General features: G+C 48.1%; 1 protein-coding gene across 3 annotated transcripts in view; it reads left to right on the top strand.

Annotated features, from left to right (window-relative positions):
* Positions 1 to 2,587: 2,587 nt before the first annotated feature.
* NTRK2 (neurotrophic receptor tyrosine kinase 2) overlaps positions 2,588 to 14,054 on the top strand; it is a 325,605-nt gene continuing 314,138 nt past the window's right edge. For 2 of the 3 annotated variants that reach the window (XM_032307205.1, XM_032307206.1), the window contains exon 1: positions 2,800 to 3,161. In XM_032307205.1, coding sequence (XP_032163096.1) covers positions 2,950 to 3,161 — 212 coding nt within the window. In that variant the 5' untranslated portion in view covers positions 2,800 to 2,949. Of the gene's footprint in view, positions 3,162 to 14,054 lie in introns of all 3 variants that reach the window. The other variant, XM_032307203.1, reaches the window with a different exon arrangement.

Genomic DNA, 14,054 nt, shown 5'->3' with positions numbered 1-14,054 from the left:
AGGGGTACTGGCAAGACAGAGTGTCCTGGACCAAGACAATTTTGCCCTTGGCTTCCCTTCCTTAGCACGTCCTCACCCAGCAGGGGTGGGGGCCGAGCTGAGAAATGAACTTCAGCCCGGCGGTTCACACGATGCTTGTCACAGCTGAGTGATGGTGGAAAGAGGCAGACCTGTGGGCCTTGTCTTCCGGCCCTGCAGCGAGATTTTGGGGGCGCTGCGCGAGGATTACCGCGGTTACACTCAGCGCCCCGGGTCTGTACAAAAGCGCCCTCCCCCGAAGCCAAAATGCCTTCCGTTCCCTTGTAATATTTAAAGTATAACCAATATGTAAGCTTTCACCTTGACGTTCGGGTTTGCGGATCCTTCCCACCCTCAGCCTCTGCGAGAAGATCGGTGACCATTCCTATCTTTTGGGCGAGAGCCCATCCTGCCGCTCCTTCTGGAGCTGAGCGCCGCCCGCCTTTTTCCAGGGCAGGAGCTCCGCGAGGCAGGGGGAGCGGCGTGCTGGCGGGCAGGGGCGCGCACGCGGGGGGCGCCGCTGGTTGCGCATCTGGTGCCAGAGCGCGCCCCCAGCGCAGTGCCCGTCACGGCCACGGCGGAGGGTTGAGGCTCCGGAGCGTGCGGGGCGCTCTCTCCCCGCGCGGGGGCACCAGAGCCCTCGGAAGTGTCAGGCACTGCGGTGCATTTTCCCAGTTCCCTTTTAAATGACTGCGGAAAAACAGACTCTCCGAGCCGCAAATGGGGAAGACGGATTCTCAGACAAGGCTTGCGAATGCCCCGCAGCCATCGTTTAACTGCGCCCGCAGAGCAGTTACGGTTTGTTACCCGACCCTCCCGGATTGCCTCGTTTGTCCCTAGTGAGACCCCGAGGCTCTGTCCGCGCCGGGCTTGTCGGTAGCTGGATGCATGTCGTGCTCTGGGCAGCGCGGGCGCAGGGCACGCGTTCGCGCACACCCGCGCACACACGAAATCGCGCAAGGTACGGCAGGGGAGCAAGGGCTCGGGGTGCCCCGCGGGGGCGGGGGTGGGCATCGCGGGGAGTGAAGCGACAATCTGGGAACGGCTGAATCCTGCCAGACTGAAGGTTGAGAGAAAATGACGCGGCGCCACACATCGGACAGGCCAGGGTTGCTGCCGCGCATTTAGGGAACCCAATACGCGTCAGGCGCGCTCCCTTCCCCTCACATGTCTCTATTTCCCCGGCGTGTGATGCCGGAACACGGCAGGAAAAAGACCCACTTAGAGAGCCAGAGTTGCATTTGGAGACTCCCCTCCCTCTGCAAAAGCACCAACAGGAAGACCCTCCAAAACCACCGATCTCCAAATAGATGGCCCGGAATGGGGGCGGCTATCCCTGGTTACCAATGCTGAACACGTTTTGGTGTTTACAATATTTATTTATTTTTAGGCTGGCTCGCCCTCCCTTTTAGGCAGGATGGGAAAGGAGAACGCAGCGGGGAGGGAGAGGGGAGGGAGGATTCCTATAATAAGAATCAGCGCATTTTTCAGAGCTGAACCGAGCCCGGTTTCCATTTCAAAAAAGGAGACAGCCTCTACTGCGATGGTAGAAGAGACCGCGGTGTGAATTAGGGACTGAGAGGCGTCGAGCCGTGGAACGGTCCATCTCGGAGGTACCTGGATCTCAATGCGCACACACACACACACACACACACACACACACAGGCGCGCGCGTCTACCCAGCCAGGATGTGTGCGTGTGTGCGCGTGTATGAACTCCCACATGCTGCTGCTGTCTGCTCCTGGCCAGTGGCACCGATGCCTCCCTCCTCCCCGCTCGCCCCCAGATTCCCCTCCCCTCCCCGTTGCTTTTGTCTGGAGGGTGTTATGGGTTTGTGTGTGTATGAGCGTGTGTGTTTTTGGATTTCAGACTAATTTTCTGGAGTTTCTGCCCCTGCTCTGCGTCAGCCCTCACGTCACTTCGCCAGCAGTAGCAGAGGCGGCGGCGGCGGCGGCGGCGGCGGCTCCCGGAATTGGGTTGGAGCAGGAGCCTCGCTCGCTCCTTCGCTCGCGCTCTCCGCGCTCAGTGCCCGGCGGCAGGAAGAGCCTGCACCCAGGCGCCGCCGGCGGGCGGTAGGCGCCGGAGCCCGGGTGAGCAGCACGGACAGTGCCCTCCGGCGTCTGGCCCTCGCCGGCCCCCGCCCTCCCCCCCATTTCCCGGGGCGGCCGTGGCGGCTCCCCAGGTGGTACGCGCCGCGCCACCTGCCCGCGCCCCTTGCGCCCAGCGGCCGTGGCGGATTCTGCAGCATCATTGGGGGCCCCCGTCGCGGAGCCATCGCCGCCGCCGGCAGTGTCCGCGTACCCCCTTAAAGGGTCCTTCGCCCGGCCTGTGCCATGGAATCCTGTCTCGGGGACCCTTGCCCTGTTTCCCCCTCCCTTGACCTCAGGCTTGGGGGGGGGGCATCGGTGGTCCCGGCAGCATCAGTGCCATCGAGGGGGAAGTTTATTTCTGGGGCTGGAGCTGGGCACGCATTCATCCACAGTCCCCTGGCTGGGGTCGGGGTGGAGGTGCGGCGAGCGCGCTGTAAGGGGTCCTGAGCTCAGTCTCACGCGTATCTGTTTGTCCTCAGCCCCGAGGTGCGTCCCGGATCCCAGTGCGCGTCTAGCAAGGAGCCTGCGTCCCGGGGAGTGCCGGCAGCGCCGCCGGCCGGTGCTAGGCGCGCCGGGCCATGCAGCGGCGGCCGCGGCCGAGCTCGGAGCGGCGGTAGCGCCCCCTGTGAGGCAGCCGGAGATGCCCCGGCCACAGTGAACGGTGCCGACCGCCAGGACACGCTCAGCGACGGACACGCTCGGCTCTGCGCTTCCGCGACAGTCACCGGGGCGAGGGAGCGGCGAGCGCGGCACAGGCCGCCCGGCAGGGGCAGGGGAGGCCGGCCGGTGCAGCGCGGGGACACGTACTCAGTCCGACTCGGGCTGGCACTGGCGGCTAGGGATGTCGTCCTGGACGAGGTGGCATGGACCCGCCATGGCGCGGCTCTGGGGCTTCTGCTGGCTGGTTGTGGGCTTCTGGAGGGCCGCTCTTGCCTGTCCCACGTCCTGCAAATGCAGCACCTCCCGAATCTGGTGCAGCGACCCTTCTCCGGGCATCGTGGCATTTCCGAGGTTGGAGCCTAACAGTGCAGACCCCGAGAACATCACGGAAATGTGAGTTCCTGGAGGTGCTCTTCCTCCTTCCTTTTCTCCTCGCCCCTTGGGCTGGGGCTGGCCCGGCATGTCTGTCCGGGACATGAATGCTGTCTCAAGTCTGGGGAGAAGTCAGACATACAGGGGAGATGCAGGGCTGGGCCATCTGTCAGTTACCTGTTTATCTGACTTGGGGCTGCTAACGCGGGGAGCAAGGGACAGTTGAAAATAAGTTTTAAGTATACCGTGTGTGTCAATAACATAAATATATATGTTCTTTTCCGGGAGGGATTCCATATACACTTTATTTCAAAGCCCTGCTGGGTGTGCTTTAGGCTTTCCTTATGCAATAACTTAGTTTTGGACATTTTTCTTTCCTAAGGTGCTGAGTGTATGCTGGGTTCTAAGTTCCAGTAATATTTACTAGGAAGGAGGTTAAAATAATGAACTTTTGGAAATCTGTGGAAGGAGGTTAGAGTCGCCCCCTGAACATCATTCGCTGAGGATTGGAGTTCACTGGTTTCCCTTTCCATTTTATAGATCAGATTTTTGTCAGGAGATGGCATCCAGAGCTAGCCTGGAAAATGGTCTGTAAGAGGAGAAGTTCTGAGTGTTGAAATGCTCTCTCTTGAAAGGGAAAATGTGCTCGTCGGAAGCCTAAAAGCCTGGTCTGATTTAATTTGGACTTGACTTCCCAGAGATATAATTTTGAGACCATTTGGATCATAAATCTCAATTGGCCATTGAATACTATCCCAGGACTAGGTCGGATGATAAAGTAGTGTGTAGAATTCTGCCTTCAGCATGGGACGGACCCCTGTGTCCCTGGAAATGTCTGAGCTCTGATGCAGGAGCCGAATCGTGTATTTCTGTCCTCCTGCTCTGAGGGCTTGTGACAAATACATTACCAAGTGGGAATTCACCAGTGCCTTCCTCAGCATTCCCTGTCACTCCTCCTAGAGGTGTCTTTTCTCCCTTAGGGACTTGGTTGTTGCCTACATTTCACTGGCATGAGATTTTATTCATCCGTGCAGAGGATCGCAAGGCAAAGTTTCTCCCGGTTTTCCTTACAGTGTTCTGTGCTCAAATAGGCAGCCCTGAAAGTAGGGCTTGGGCTGTGGCCTTCCGGTTGGCGAGTGCGCATGCTTTTTTTCCTCCCCAGAAAACGCACACCCTGTTTCTGCCAACGTAGTTGACTGAGATAACCTGTTTTTAATGTAAGTAAGAGACCTTCCTAGCCTCTGTTGTTTGTTCTGCTGGGGATGCTCATGTTCTAAGGCTCGGGCAGAAGGAAATGGCAGCAGCACAGAGGGGAATGTGCAGGCCTAGCAGAGCTGAGATGTGCTGGGAGGAACCAACTGTCAGGCTGGATCCAGGAGGCTGGGATCTGGGTGGTTTTTTTTTTTTTTTTTTCTTCTTCTTCTCTTCTTTTTTGGCAAGGATCAGAGCAGGCAGAACTGGAGAGGAAGGGTGGGTAGGGCCCCAACTGTGCTGGCCCTGGTTGGCCTGGTCAAAGTGTCTGTGGCCTTTTATCAGGATCTGTGTCTTTTTCATGAGATGGGGAGTCCGTAGTCAGATGGAGGAAGCCATATGGAATTTAGAGCCCTTTGGACTATTTCGAGACCAGGGAGAGTGCCTTTATACAGTGAGATGTCTTGTTTTGTTGGTGGTGGTTTTGAAATTCTGTATTCGATGATGCATCTATAATGAAGGAAGAAAGGAGATCGAGCCAATCATTTTCACTCTAACATTTTTTTTTCACTGTAATATTTTTAAGGCCCTAATCGGGGAAAAGGAAAATAAAACTCCCTTTAAGTATAAAAAACACTGTTTTAAACCTTAGTGGTCTTAGCTGCCTGGTGTTAATGAAATCAATAGATTTGAGCTGAGCTTTCTTCTATCAGCTTTCACAACTGCTATTTTTTTCTGTAATACCTGATGGCAGGTTCCCACCTCCAGGCTTAAAAAAAAAAAGGATGCTTTTTTATTTTTACCAAAGTGTTTGTTGTCAGTGGCACTCCTCATTTCTTCTGTTATTTATTTATTTATTTTTCTTTTGGTTGGAAAACCCGCTGAGATCGAGACCATGGGGGAGGTGTGTAGGGTTAGTGTTTGGGCTGGGGAATTACATTCCTTAGTGACACTGACAGGGCTGCTACATGTAAGTTCTGGGGAAAAGTCTGTGCTCAGCTCTGCCCCTCCGCTTGGTCTGAGCCCAACGGGTTTGTGCACTAGGGGCTTGTGAAATGTATCGAAATCCTTGTTTGGAAAGCACTTCGTATGATTATTTTGAATTCTGCTGTTTTGATATCAAAATGACATCAGTGGATGAGCTTGTTTCCGTCATCTATATATGACACCATCTGGCTCTTTTTCTTACATATTAATATTTGTTTGAACAGCTTTTGCATTCTTGGCCAGTGGATACCAGCTACAGTTGGAACCAAATTACAGTTTTTTATTTCTTTTTTTACTTTGTTATGAGACCCAACGGTATTCCTAAAATAACCTGGTTGAAAGTTCCAGTTTAATGGTGCTTAGCCGAAACTTCCCGTTTCTCTTTTTTTCAATAGGAAAAATGGAAGTAAATAAACTATAGTTAGAACTTGCTGAAGCATCAGCTTACTATACCATTTAAAAATGGTCTATCAGTTGATATCCATACACTTGGGGAAAAGTACACCACGGCGCTCTTTGCGTTCAGACAGAGCCCATGGTAGAACATTCTAAAACTGTGCGTAGATTTATTAAGAGGGAGAGTTTTATTTTTTTGCTTCTACGTGCATATTGTAAGCCAAGCTGACATTTCATTTTTAGAGTCATTGTTTGAGCCTGTTTTATCAGAATTCTGTCCTAGTAATCTGTCACATACTCTTTACTCACCAACATGATCTGTTTCCCTACATCTCTCTTCTCTCTGTCCACAGAGACCTGCCCAACATCATACTGCTGCTTACACCCGCTTCTGTTACTCTGAGATGGTTATACCAAAGCCATGCTAGATTAAATCTAAAACCAGTACCATCGTCCCATGTAAGTGGGATTCAAGAATCAAGCCTGTTGTTGGAGTTATGTAACTGGCTATTGGATCTCTGTTGTATCAGGTGCCAAAATGTACTGCAAAGGACAAGTTCTGTCTCAGTCAAGTGCTAAAAGACATGGCTAAGATACAGCGTACATTTTTTTTTTTAATTGAGGTCAAAAACACCTAATATAAAGTGTACCATCTTAACCATCTTTCAGTGTATCATTAAGTAGCAGGAAGTGTTAAGTTTATTTATATGGTGGTGAAAGGGGGCATTTGTTTTTACATTGCTCCTATTTTATGTAGTTCAGTGATGGCCTTTTTCCTCTGAATTTTTTAGAGGGTAGTTTCTGATTTGGGGATCATATTTGGAGACAAGTATAATATTTTTCCTCTTAGTACAACATAAATAGCTTTTACTGCCAGAGCCTCTATGTGCAATAAATTGTTGGCTTGGTTAAGCGACTGTAATGTGATGTCATTAATACATTGATTTTGGCCCCCTCACCTTAGTAAGCTTTTCCACGGCAATTAATTGTACTAGAAACAATTATCTTGGCATTCGGAAGGATTCGGTGAGAGGCACCCATTTTTATTACTCTGATGTTTACCTCTCAGCCCCTCCACTGGGGGTTCTAGAACTGTGGATTGTGCTTTCCATGCATTTAAGATGCACAGAGTAAGTTTTGAGTGTGGTTGCATAAGCCACACCGGACTTGTTAATAAATAAGGCAGTCTAATTTGCATCACTAACACAACTTGCAAGTTGGAGTTGAAAAAACACAATCTTCCGATTGGAGGTATTTACAGAATTCAACTCAGTACAACCATTTGAAGCCTCCTTGGTTTTAGCCCTTCGATCTCTGCATTAAGGAGGTTTTCATTACACTGGGTAAAACAATTAAAAAGGCCCTCGACCCTTCTGACCCTACTTTCTCCCCCTCCCGCTTCCCATCACCTCTCATTGACTATACAGGAAAATGTGTTTGATTTTTTTTTTTTTTCCTCCGAAAAGTGATATTTCCTTATGGGAATTCAGAGCACTAGAATTAGGGGAAGGGCCTGGGTTATGTGTTATTACAAGCAAGTAATGGGAAGTTGAGATAATGTGGTCACAGTTCCCCAGAGCTGAGTCTAGTTCTGTTTAAAATCTTTCACTGTTTCTATCCCATAAACCTCTATTTGTGTCTGTTTCAGTATTCCCTTGTAAAGACGTTTTTCTAAGCTGAGAAGTTGGCTGGACAGCTAAGAATTGAGGTCTCTTTCTCCCCAGGAACATTCTGTATGATCTCTTTGACTATATCTGGGTCGTCAGAGTATAAAACCTAGAGTTCTTGTTGAGCTGGGGAAGGGGGATTCCTTTCTTTTCTCTTTTCCTTTGTTTTTTGTTTTTTGTTTTCCTGTTTCTGTTTTTGTTTTTGTTTGGCCTTTGGTACTAAGCAAGTGCCCTCAGTGTTAACTCATTGCTCATCTTGGCTTTTAGGGAAAAGAAAACACTATTAAACCGGTACTGAACACCACGCACTGACATTAGCCCTCAGACTAGCTTACTATTTCTCTAGAGAGCTTCTTGTAGCTTCCAAAGCCATAGGGTAGAATGTGGCCTTGAACCTGCTGGCCCTTGGTGCAATGCCAAGTTCTGGTGCCTCTTGGTGTTTATGGATCAACTGGATGATTTGGGGGAGAGATTATTTTGACAGGCACTTTTTTTTTTTTTTTTTCATTTGGTGTGTGTGAGAGAGAAAGGGAGAAGGGAACCCGGGAACCTTGGGTTAATAGCTGATTGACCATTTTCATAATCTACTTGGTCTAGTTAGTTTAACTTGCTAATCCCACCCCCCAGGTGGCAGAGGTCTGAGCCCTGCAGTGGCCTGATCATTTTCACTCCACTTTTGATTGCTGATCGATCTCCATTAAAGAAGGCAAAGAGCTCCCATAATCAGGGTGCCTTCTTACCACTTTGGTCTCTGGGCTGTCCAAGGGACCGGGAAGTCAGTAAATATTGATCTGGGCGATGAAGAAGTGAGTGCTTGTGAGTGTTATAAAGCTGGGAAGGAAAGTAACACTTAGGTGCTGAGTTTACCTGTTGAAAAAAGAAAAACAGAATGAAAATCCAAATGTCACAGAGAGCTGGACACAGGAGTGATCTGATCTTGAAGCAGCCCCTTACTCTCTAGGCCTGAGCTTGTCAGATATAAACCAAAGGTGTTGGATTCCCGTGCTCAGCCACGTTTCTCCTGGCTCTGAGGTTCCACCAACTTTCAGTTATGGAGATCACGTGGTTTGTACATCAGTTAGGAAGCAGAGGGTGTTGTGAGAGCCTGAGGGCCTTTGGTGACAATGTCAGATGTGCCTGTGTTCAGTGTCTGCCCTGAATCTCCCCAAACTGGTGGCATGTTCGTGCTGGGCTGCGGAGTCCAAAGACACACACACACACACACACACACACACACAGTCACCTAGAATTGGTACCACAGAAAGAGAAGGTCTCAGAAATGCTCGGTTCTAGCCCCCTCTGCAGGAACCAGGCCCGGAAAGTCTAAGCTGTGGTACGTTAAAGACAGCACGGGTCTAGAAGCTCTTTCTCCTAACATTGAAAGGAAGGTGGCATGGCCCTTGCTTCAGGGTTCCTCCTTTTTTTTCTGCACCAGCGGACTAACCCCAACCGCGGCCCACCATTTTGGGAAGTGTCAGTGATGTGAAGACATGCTTAGTACTAGACCAAATCTGGGCCACGCTGTCTTTACTGGAGACAAAGCGTTTCAAAAGTGCCTGAGCTACGGACCCCAAAACAACGGTCTTACTTTCATGTTGAAAGAAATACATTTTTTTGTTTTGATGGCAGCGTTTGTTTTTGTTGTTTTTAAATTTCAAGGCTTTTCTTCTCTATGCCATTCATACACAAAAGTCAGGCTGCAGAGAAAACCTTCCAGAGCTGGGAGCAATGTGGGACACTAACCCTTTGCCTGCTGGACCACGTTGGCGATTGGGTGTCGGGGGAGGGCAGAGCGGACATGGCAGAACGCCAGCTGCTGCCCCTGGAGCCTTTGCCACTGTCAAGGGTGGCTGTGTCAGTGGAGGACCCCCAGACCTTGTGCCCGTCTTCCCTCCTGTGCAAGACCAGTGGCCAGAGTGTACTCATTCTTTCCTGCCTTCTCTTTTTGCCACTGACTTCTCTCTTTGCTCAGGACTGATGGCTGGGCTCAATGACTAGCCACTGAGCAAGCTTAAAGACTGTTGACTCACATGTAGAATTATTACCCGCCAGTATCTTGCTTCGGGCTCTGTTTGCTCAGCCCCACTTGCTCAAATTTGGCACAAGAGTAGAAGCAGTTTTAGGAGACTGTTATAAATGTTCACAAGTTAAGCGGCGTGGCGGTGGGAAGGAGGTGGACTGGGGCTTCTCCCCATGGTACCCATCACCCTCTCCACCTGCTCCATGCGTTAGATTATCAAGAGATCAACGATTTGTGTGCCCTTGGGAATATGGCATCCTCTCCTAGAGAATAAAAATGGTAACAATTACACACCATCTAGAATCTCTTTTCTACTGCAAATGAGGACCTATTGCTGCTATTCCATACCCCATGTTTTCCTATAAAGTTCATATCCCAACAGCCCTTGGGGCACACAGACACACACACACCAGGACCCTCTGTGTGTATGTGATGTGTGTGGAGATGGAAACATACGTATAAAACTCCACTAGGTGTAGTCCTCTCGGATTTAATTATCTGAAAGTGTAAAATTTTCCTAATAATTTAGGATTTACTTCCTGAAACCATCTAGACGTTTTTCTTTTTCTCTTGAGCTGTAACTGGCACACAATATTAGTTTCAGGTGTACAACATAATGATTTGATATTTCTGTATATGGTCAAACAATCGCCACCGTGAGTCTAGTCTTGAGATGAAAACATGGAAGATCTATTCTGTTCTCTCCATAACTTTCAAATATACAACACGGTATTAATCGTAGTCACCATACTGTACATGATCTCCCCCAGACTTTTAATTTTGTTTTAATCATTCTGGACTTCTTTTGATGAGAACTTGAGTGAAGAAGGGAGTGTTAGTCCTTTAATGCCATTACCCAACCTGGCTACTTATGACCCATCGTGTCTGTCCTCTGTGATCACTTCTCAGCATCAACAAAAGAATGCAGTGTTTGGGGACATTTCTACAAGGGTGTAATTTAAATAAAAAGATGGTCGAACTTTGGTTTCACCCTCGAAACATAGCACACTCTCAAAAAGGAGGCTCTTCTAAACTCCAGGTCTTGCCACCAGTTGTCCCTGTTTTGTGTGCCCTCCCCCTTTTCCCCCATCCTTTCTTGCAAGGTGGCAGGGGGGCCTGGCCCCGAATTCTCTGACGGTCCCTTGCTTCCCATCTCAAGCCTCCGTGCGCCCATCCGTGCAGTGCGTGAACAGGGCTGGGCAGGGCTGGGCGAGTGAAAACACAGCATGATGGCCTCTGCATTCTCTGGCAGGCACAGGCAGAGAAACCCCAGCGGAGCCCAAACCAGGACACCTTTGTAGTTGGCTCCCAGGTTCAAGGTGGGGCTCTGCAGCGCCAGCCCAGTCTGAGGGTGGTGGCTGGTGGCAGATTTTGCTCCTGGACTGCTCCTGGGCTTCTTCCCTTGGTCACTCTTCTTTCTCCTTCCTCTGGTTCTGGTGGTATTTCTTATCCTCCTCCCCACTGCTCCCAATAAACACACACACACACACACACACACACACACACACACACACACACTTACACACACTCAGGCAGGCACCTGGCTGTAAAGCCCCTTTAACCGATCATGAGGAAATGTTGGGTTGCAAGTCCTGTGGGTTGACCGTGACCTTTCCCACTGAACCTGGTTTCATAAATTCAACACAGCTGGAGAAGCAGCAGTGTCCAGGAACCTGGCATGACTGGAAGGGGCACGGGGCGGTGAGGTGGGGTGTGGGTTTCACGTCCACACTTTCACAGCATCTGACCCGGCATCCCGGGGGAGCTGAAATGGTCAGAACACACATCCAGGGGCCGGTGTTCTGAGCAGACGTGAACATGTGGATTCGCCAATGTAATTACTGAAAAGTACATGAAGTACAGGTGGACAGTCCTGTTGAGTAAACTGTCCCTGACGGGGACCAAAAAAATCCTCTTTTTTTTTTTTTGCTTACAATGCAGCAAAACCTTCCTACTTGGTGGGCTTGTTCCTAGTCTTGGTCCCTCTCTACGCATCTCTGCCGTACTTTGTGGGTGTGGTCTTCCTAAAATGCTGATCTAATTATGTCCCTGCTTCTAACGGCCCTGGGTGCCTCCTGTTTGTCCTTGTTTTGTTTTTATTTTGTAGTTCGAAAGCAAACAACATTCGGATTGTCACTACATTGCTCCATAATAAGGCAGATAACAATCTCAAGGACCCAAACGCACAGATCAGCATTACAGTTGTTTCCTACACCAGTAGATCTATAAAGGAGAACTAACTAATTATAACTGGAAGCTTGCTGGGTGATCTTGGAATTAGAGCAAGGGCACTTAATTCTGCATTTAAAATGTTAAATGGCATTAAGCTAAGCTTGCCGGAGGCATCCATCTCCATAATGGGAGTGCCTTCACAAAGGGAATGCAGAACTTGAAGTACTTTGGCGAGGACCTGTGTCCCCTGGATGGACACTCCTTTCTCTCTCCTTCATTTACTGCCCAGCACCAATTCTGAGTGACACGTTCTTTCTTTGGAAAGGTTAAGTGCCTTCAGCCAAGCCTTGCTCAAGCCTGGGAAACTTTCAGATTCATAAAGTGGTTTTGCACAACTTTTCTCTGAAATGCATTCATTTTACCATATGAAATTTTATTTGTGATTAGCTTTTTTAAAAAGTTATATTTGAACGTGATAAATGCAAACAGTGCAAAGGAACGTATCATGACAAGTTAACCCCTCTCACCTCTCAGCTTCCTAGAAAGAGTCTACTCACATACATGAGTGTATACATATGTCCTTTTTGTTTGTACATACATGAAAGCGTACTATACTCACTGTCCTGCAGGCTGGTGTTTTGTTTTGTTTTGTTTGCTTTTTTTTTTTTTTAAAGATTTTATTTATTTGTTTGATAGACAGAGATCAGAAGTAGGCAGAGAGGCAGGTAAAGAGAGAGAGGGGGAAGCAGGCTTCCCGCTGAGCAGGGAGCCCGATGCGGGGCTCGATCCCAGGACCCCGAGATCATGACCTGAGCCGAAGGTAGAGGCTTTAACCCACTGAGCCACCCAGGCGCCCCTGTTTTGTTTGCTTTTTACCTAAGGCTGTATCGTAAAAATGTTTCTCTATCAGCACATGTACATCAGCCTTAACTGTTCGAAGCCACTCAGTAGTAGTCCATTGAAGGAATAGGCTTTTCTTCATTAACCAACCTCCATTTGAACAACCTTGCACGCAAGTTCTTGCACACATGCGTGATTTTATCTATAGGAAAAGTTCCTAGATTTTGAATTGCAGGGACATTTGTAAGATGTTTGTGATTTTTTACAGATACCGGCTGATGTGTCTGGCAAAGCAATCACATCATTTCATTCTCCCACTCAACCAGGAAGCACCGGTTCTTCTATCGCTAAGCTGTATTATTCGTTACCAAACCTTTTGACCTTTTGTCGGTCCTATTCCTGGGCACTTGTATTCACCACTGCTTTATTTGACAATTCAGTAATTATGATCCGGGTTGAAAGTCTAGTTATTTGTATTCTTTTTCAGGGAACTATGTTTGTCTTATCCCTTAGCTATTTTCTTTATCTATTGGGTGGGTGGCCTTTGGAAAAGTGAATTCATGGGCACCTTGGTGGCTCGGTAGGTGGAGCCTGTGTCCGCTACTCCTGGTTTGTGCTCAGGTCATGATCTCAGGGTCATGAGATCAAATCCTGCATTGGGCTCCACACTCAGTAGGGAGCCTGCTTAAGATTTTCTTTCTCTCCCCCTTTGCCTCTGACCCTCGACTTGCACACTCTGTCTCTCTCTCTCAAATAAATAAATAAATCTATAAAGAAATGGAGTCACAAACTCTATTTAACAAAGAAGAAAATTTATACCTTTCCTAATGTTTTGCTTGTCTTCTGATGTTGGTTATGGCGTTTCTTCTCTTTGGTATGTTTTTTGGTAGTGTATTTTATATATTTTAGTAGTAAATATATTGTATATTTTTTGGAGTAAAATTTATTATTTCCTTTATGGCTTCTGTGTTGTAAATGTGGCTACAAGTCCCCCCCCCCCCCCGAGTATTAAAAAAGTCATTTTCTTCTACTACTTTCACTATTTCATATTTAAAGCTTTGCTCCATCTGGATTTTCAGCATACAAAGAGGAAGGTAACAAAAAAATAGTTTTGTGATTTTTTTTTCAAGATAGTTAAATCAGGTCTCTTGGTGCTGTAGATTATATAATTCTACCTGTCCCCCAGTAATTTCAACTAACAATTTGGGCCATTTTAGGATCTATCCCTTATGCTAACCAGTCTGTCTATTTACTTGTCAGCACTATACTTTTAATCTCCTAAAGCTTTATATTATTATTATTTTTTCTATTCAAAGTATTAGTCTTTCTCACTAGTCTTTTCTTTCAGAATATTCAGTTATTTTTGCATGATCATTTTTCCATACAGACTGTAGGAATTGCTTGCCTAGCTCTCCCCACATTGTGTTGGTGTTTTAAACGAAGACAGCATTACATTTATAGATTTAGGCCAGTCTTAATGAGTCTGAAAAGCACTGGATCTTCAAATTCAAACCTCTTGTCTCCTATCTTGCCTTTTCCTTTGTTCGGTGAGATAATACAGCCTCTCTGAGCTTTGGGGTCCCCTGTTGGAGCTATGCTCTTACTGAATTCTCTGGCTTCTGCCTGAGACATCCCCCCCAC

This window comes from Mustela erminea, chromosome 12 (assembly GCF_009829155.1).
Source record: "Mustela erminea isolate mMusErm1 chromosome 12, mMusErm1.Pri, whole genome shotgun sequence".
NCBI classification, from domain to species: domain Eukaryota; kingdom Metazoa; phylum Chordata; class Mammalia; order Carnivora; family Mustelidae; genus Mustela; species Mustela erminea.
The sequence above is the reverse complement of the archived record's forward strand: the minus strand, read 5'-3'. Positions and strand labels throughout refer to the sequence as shown.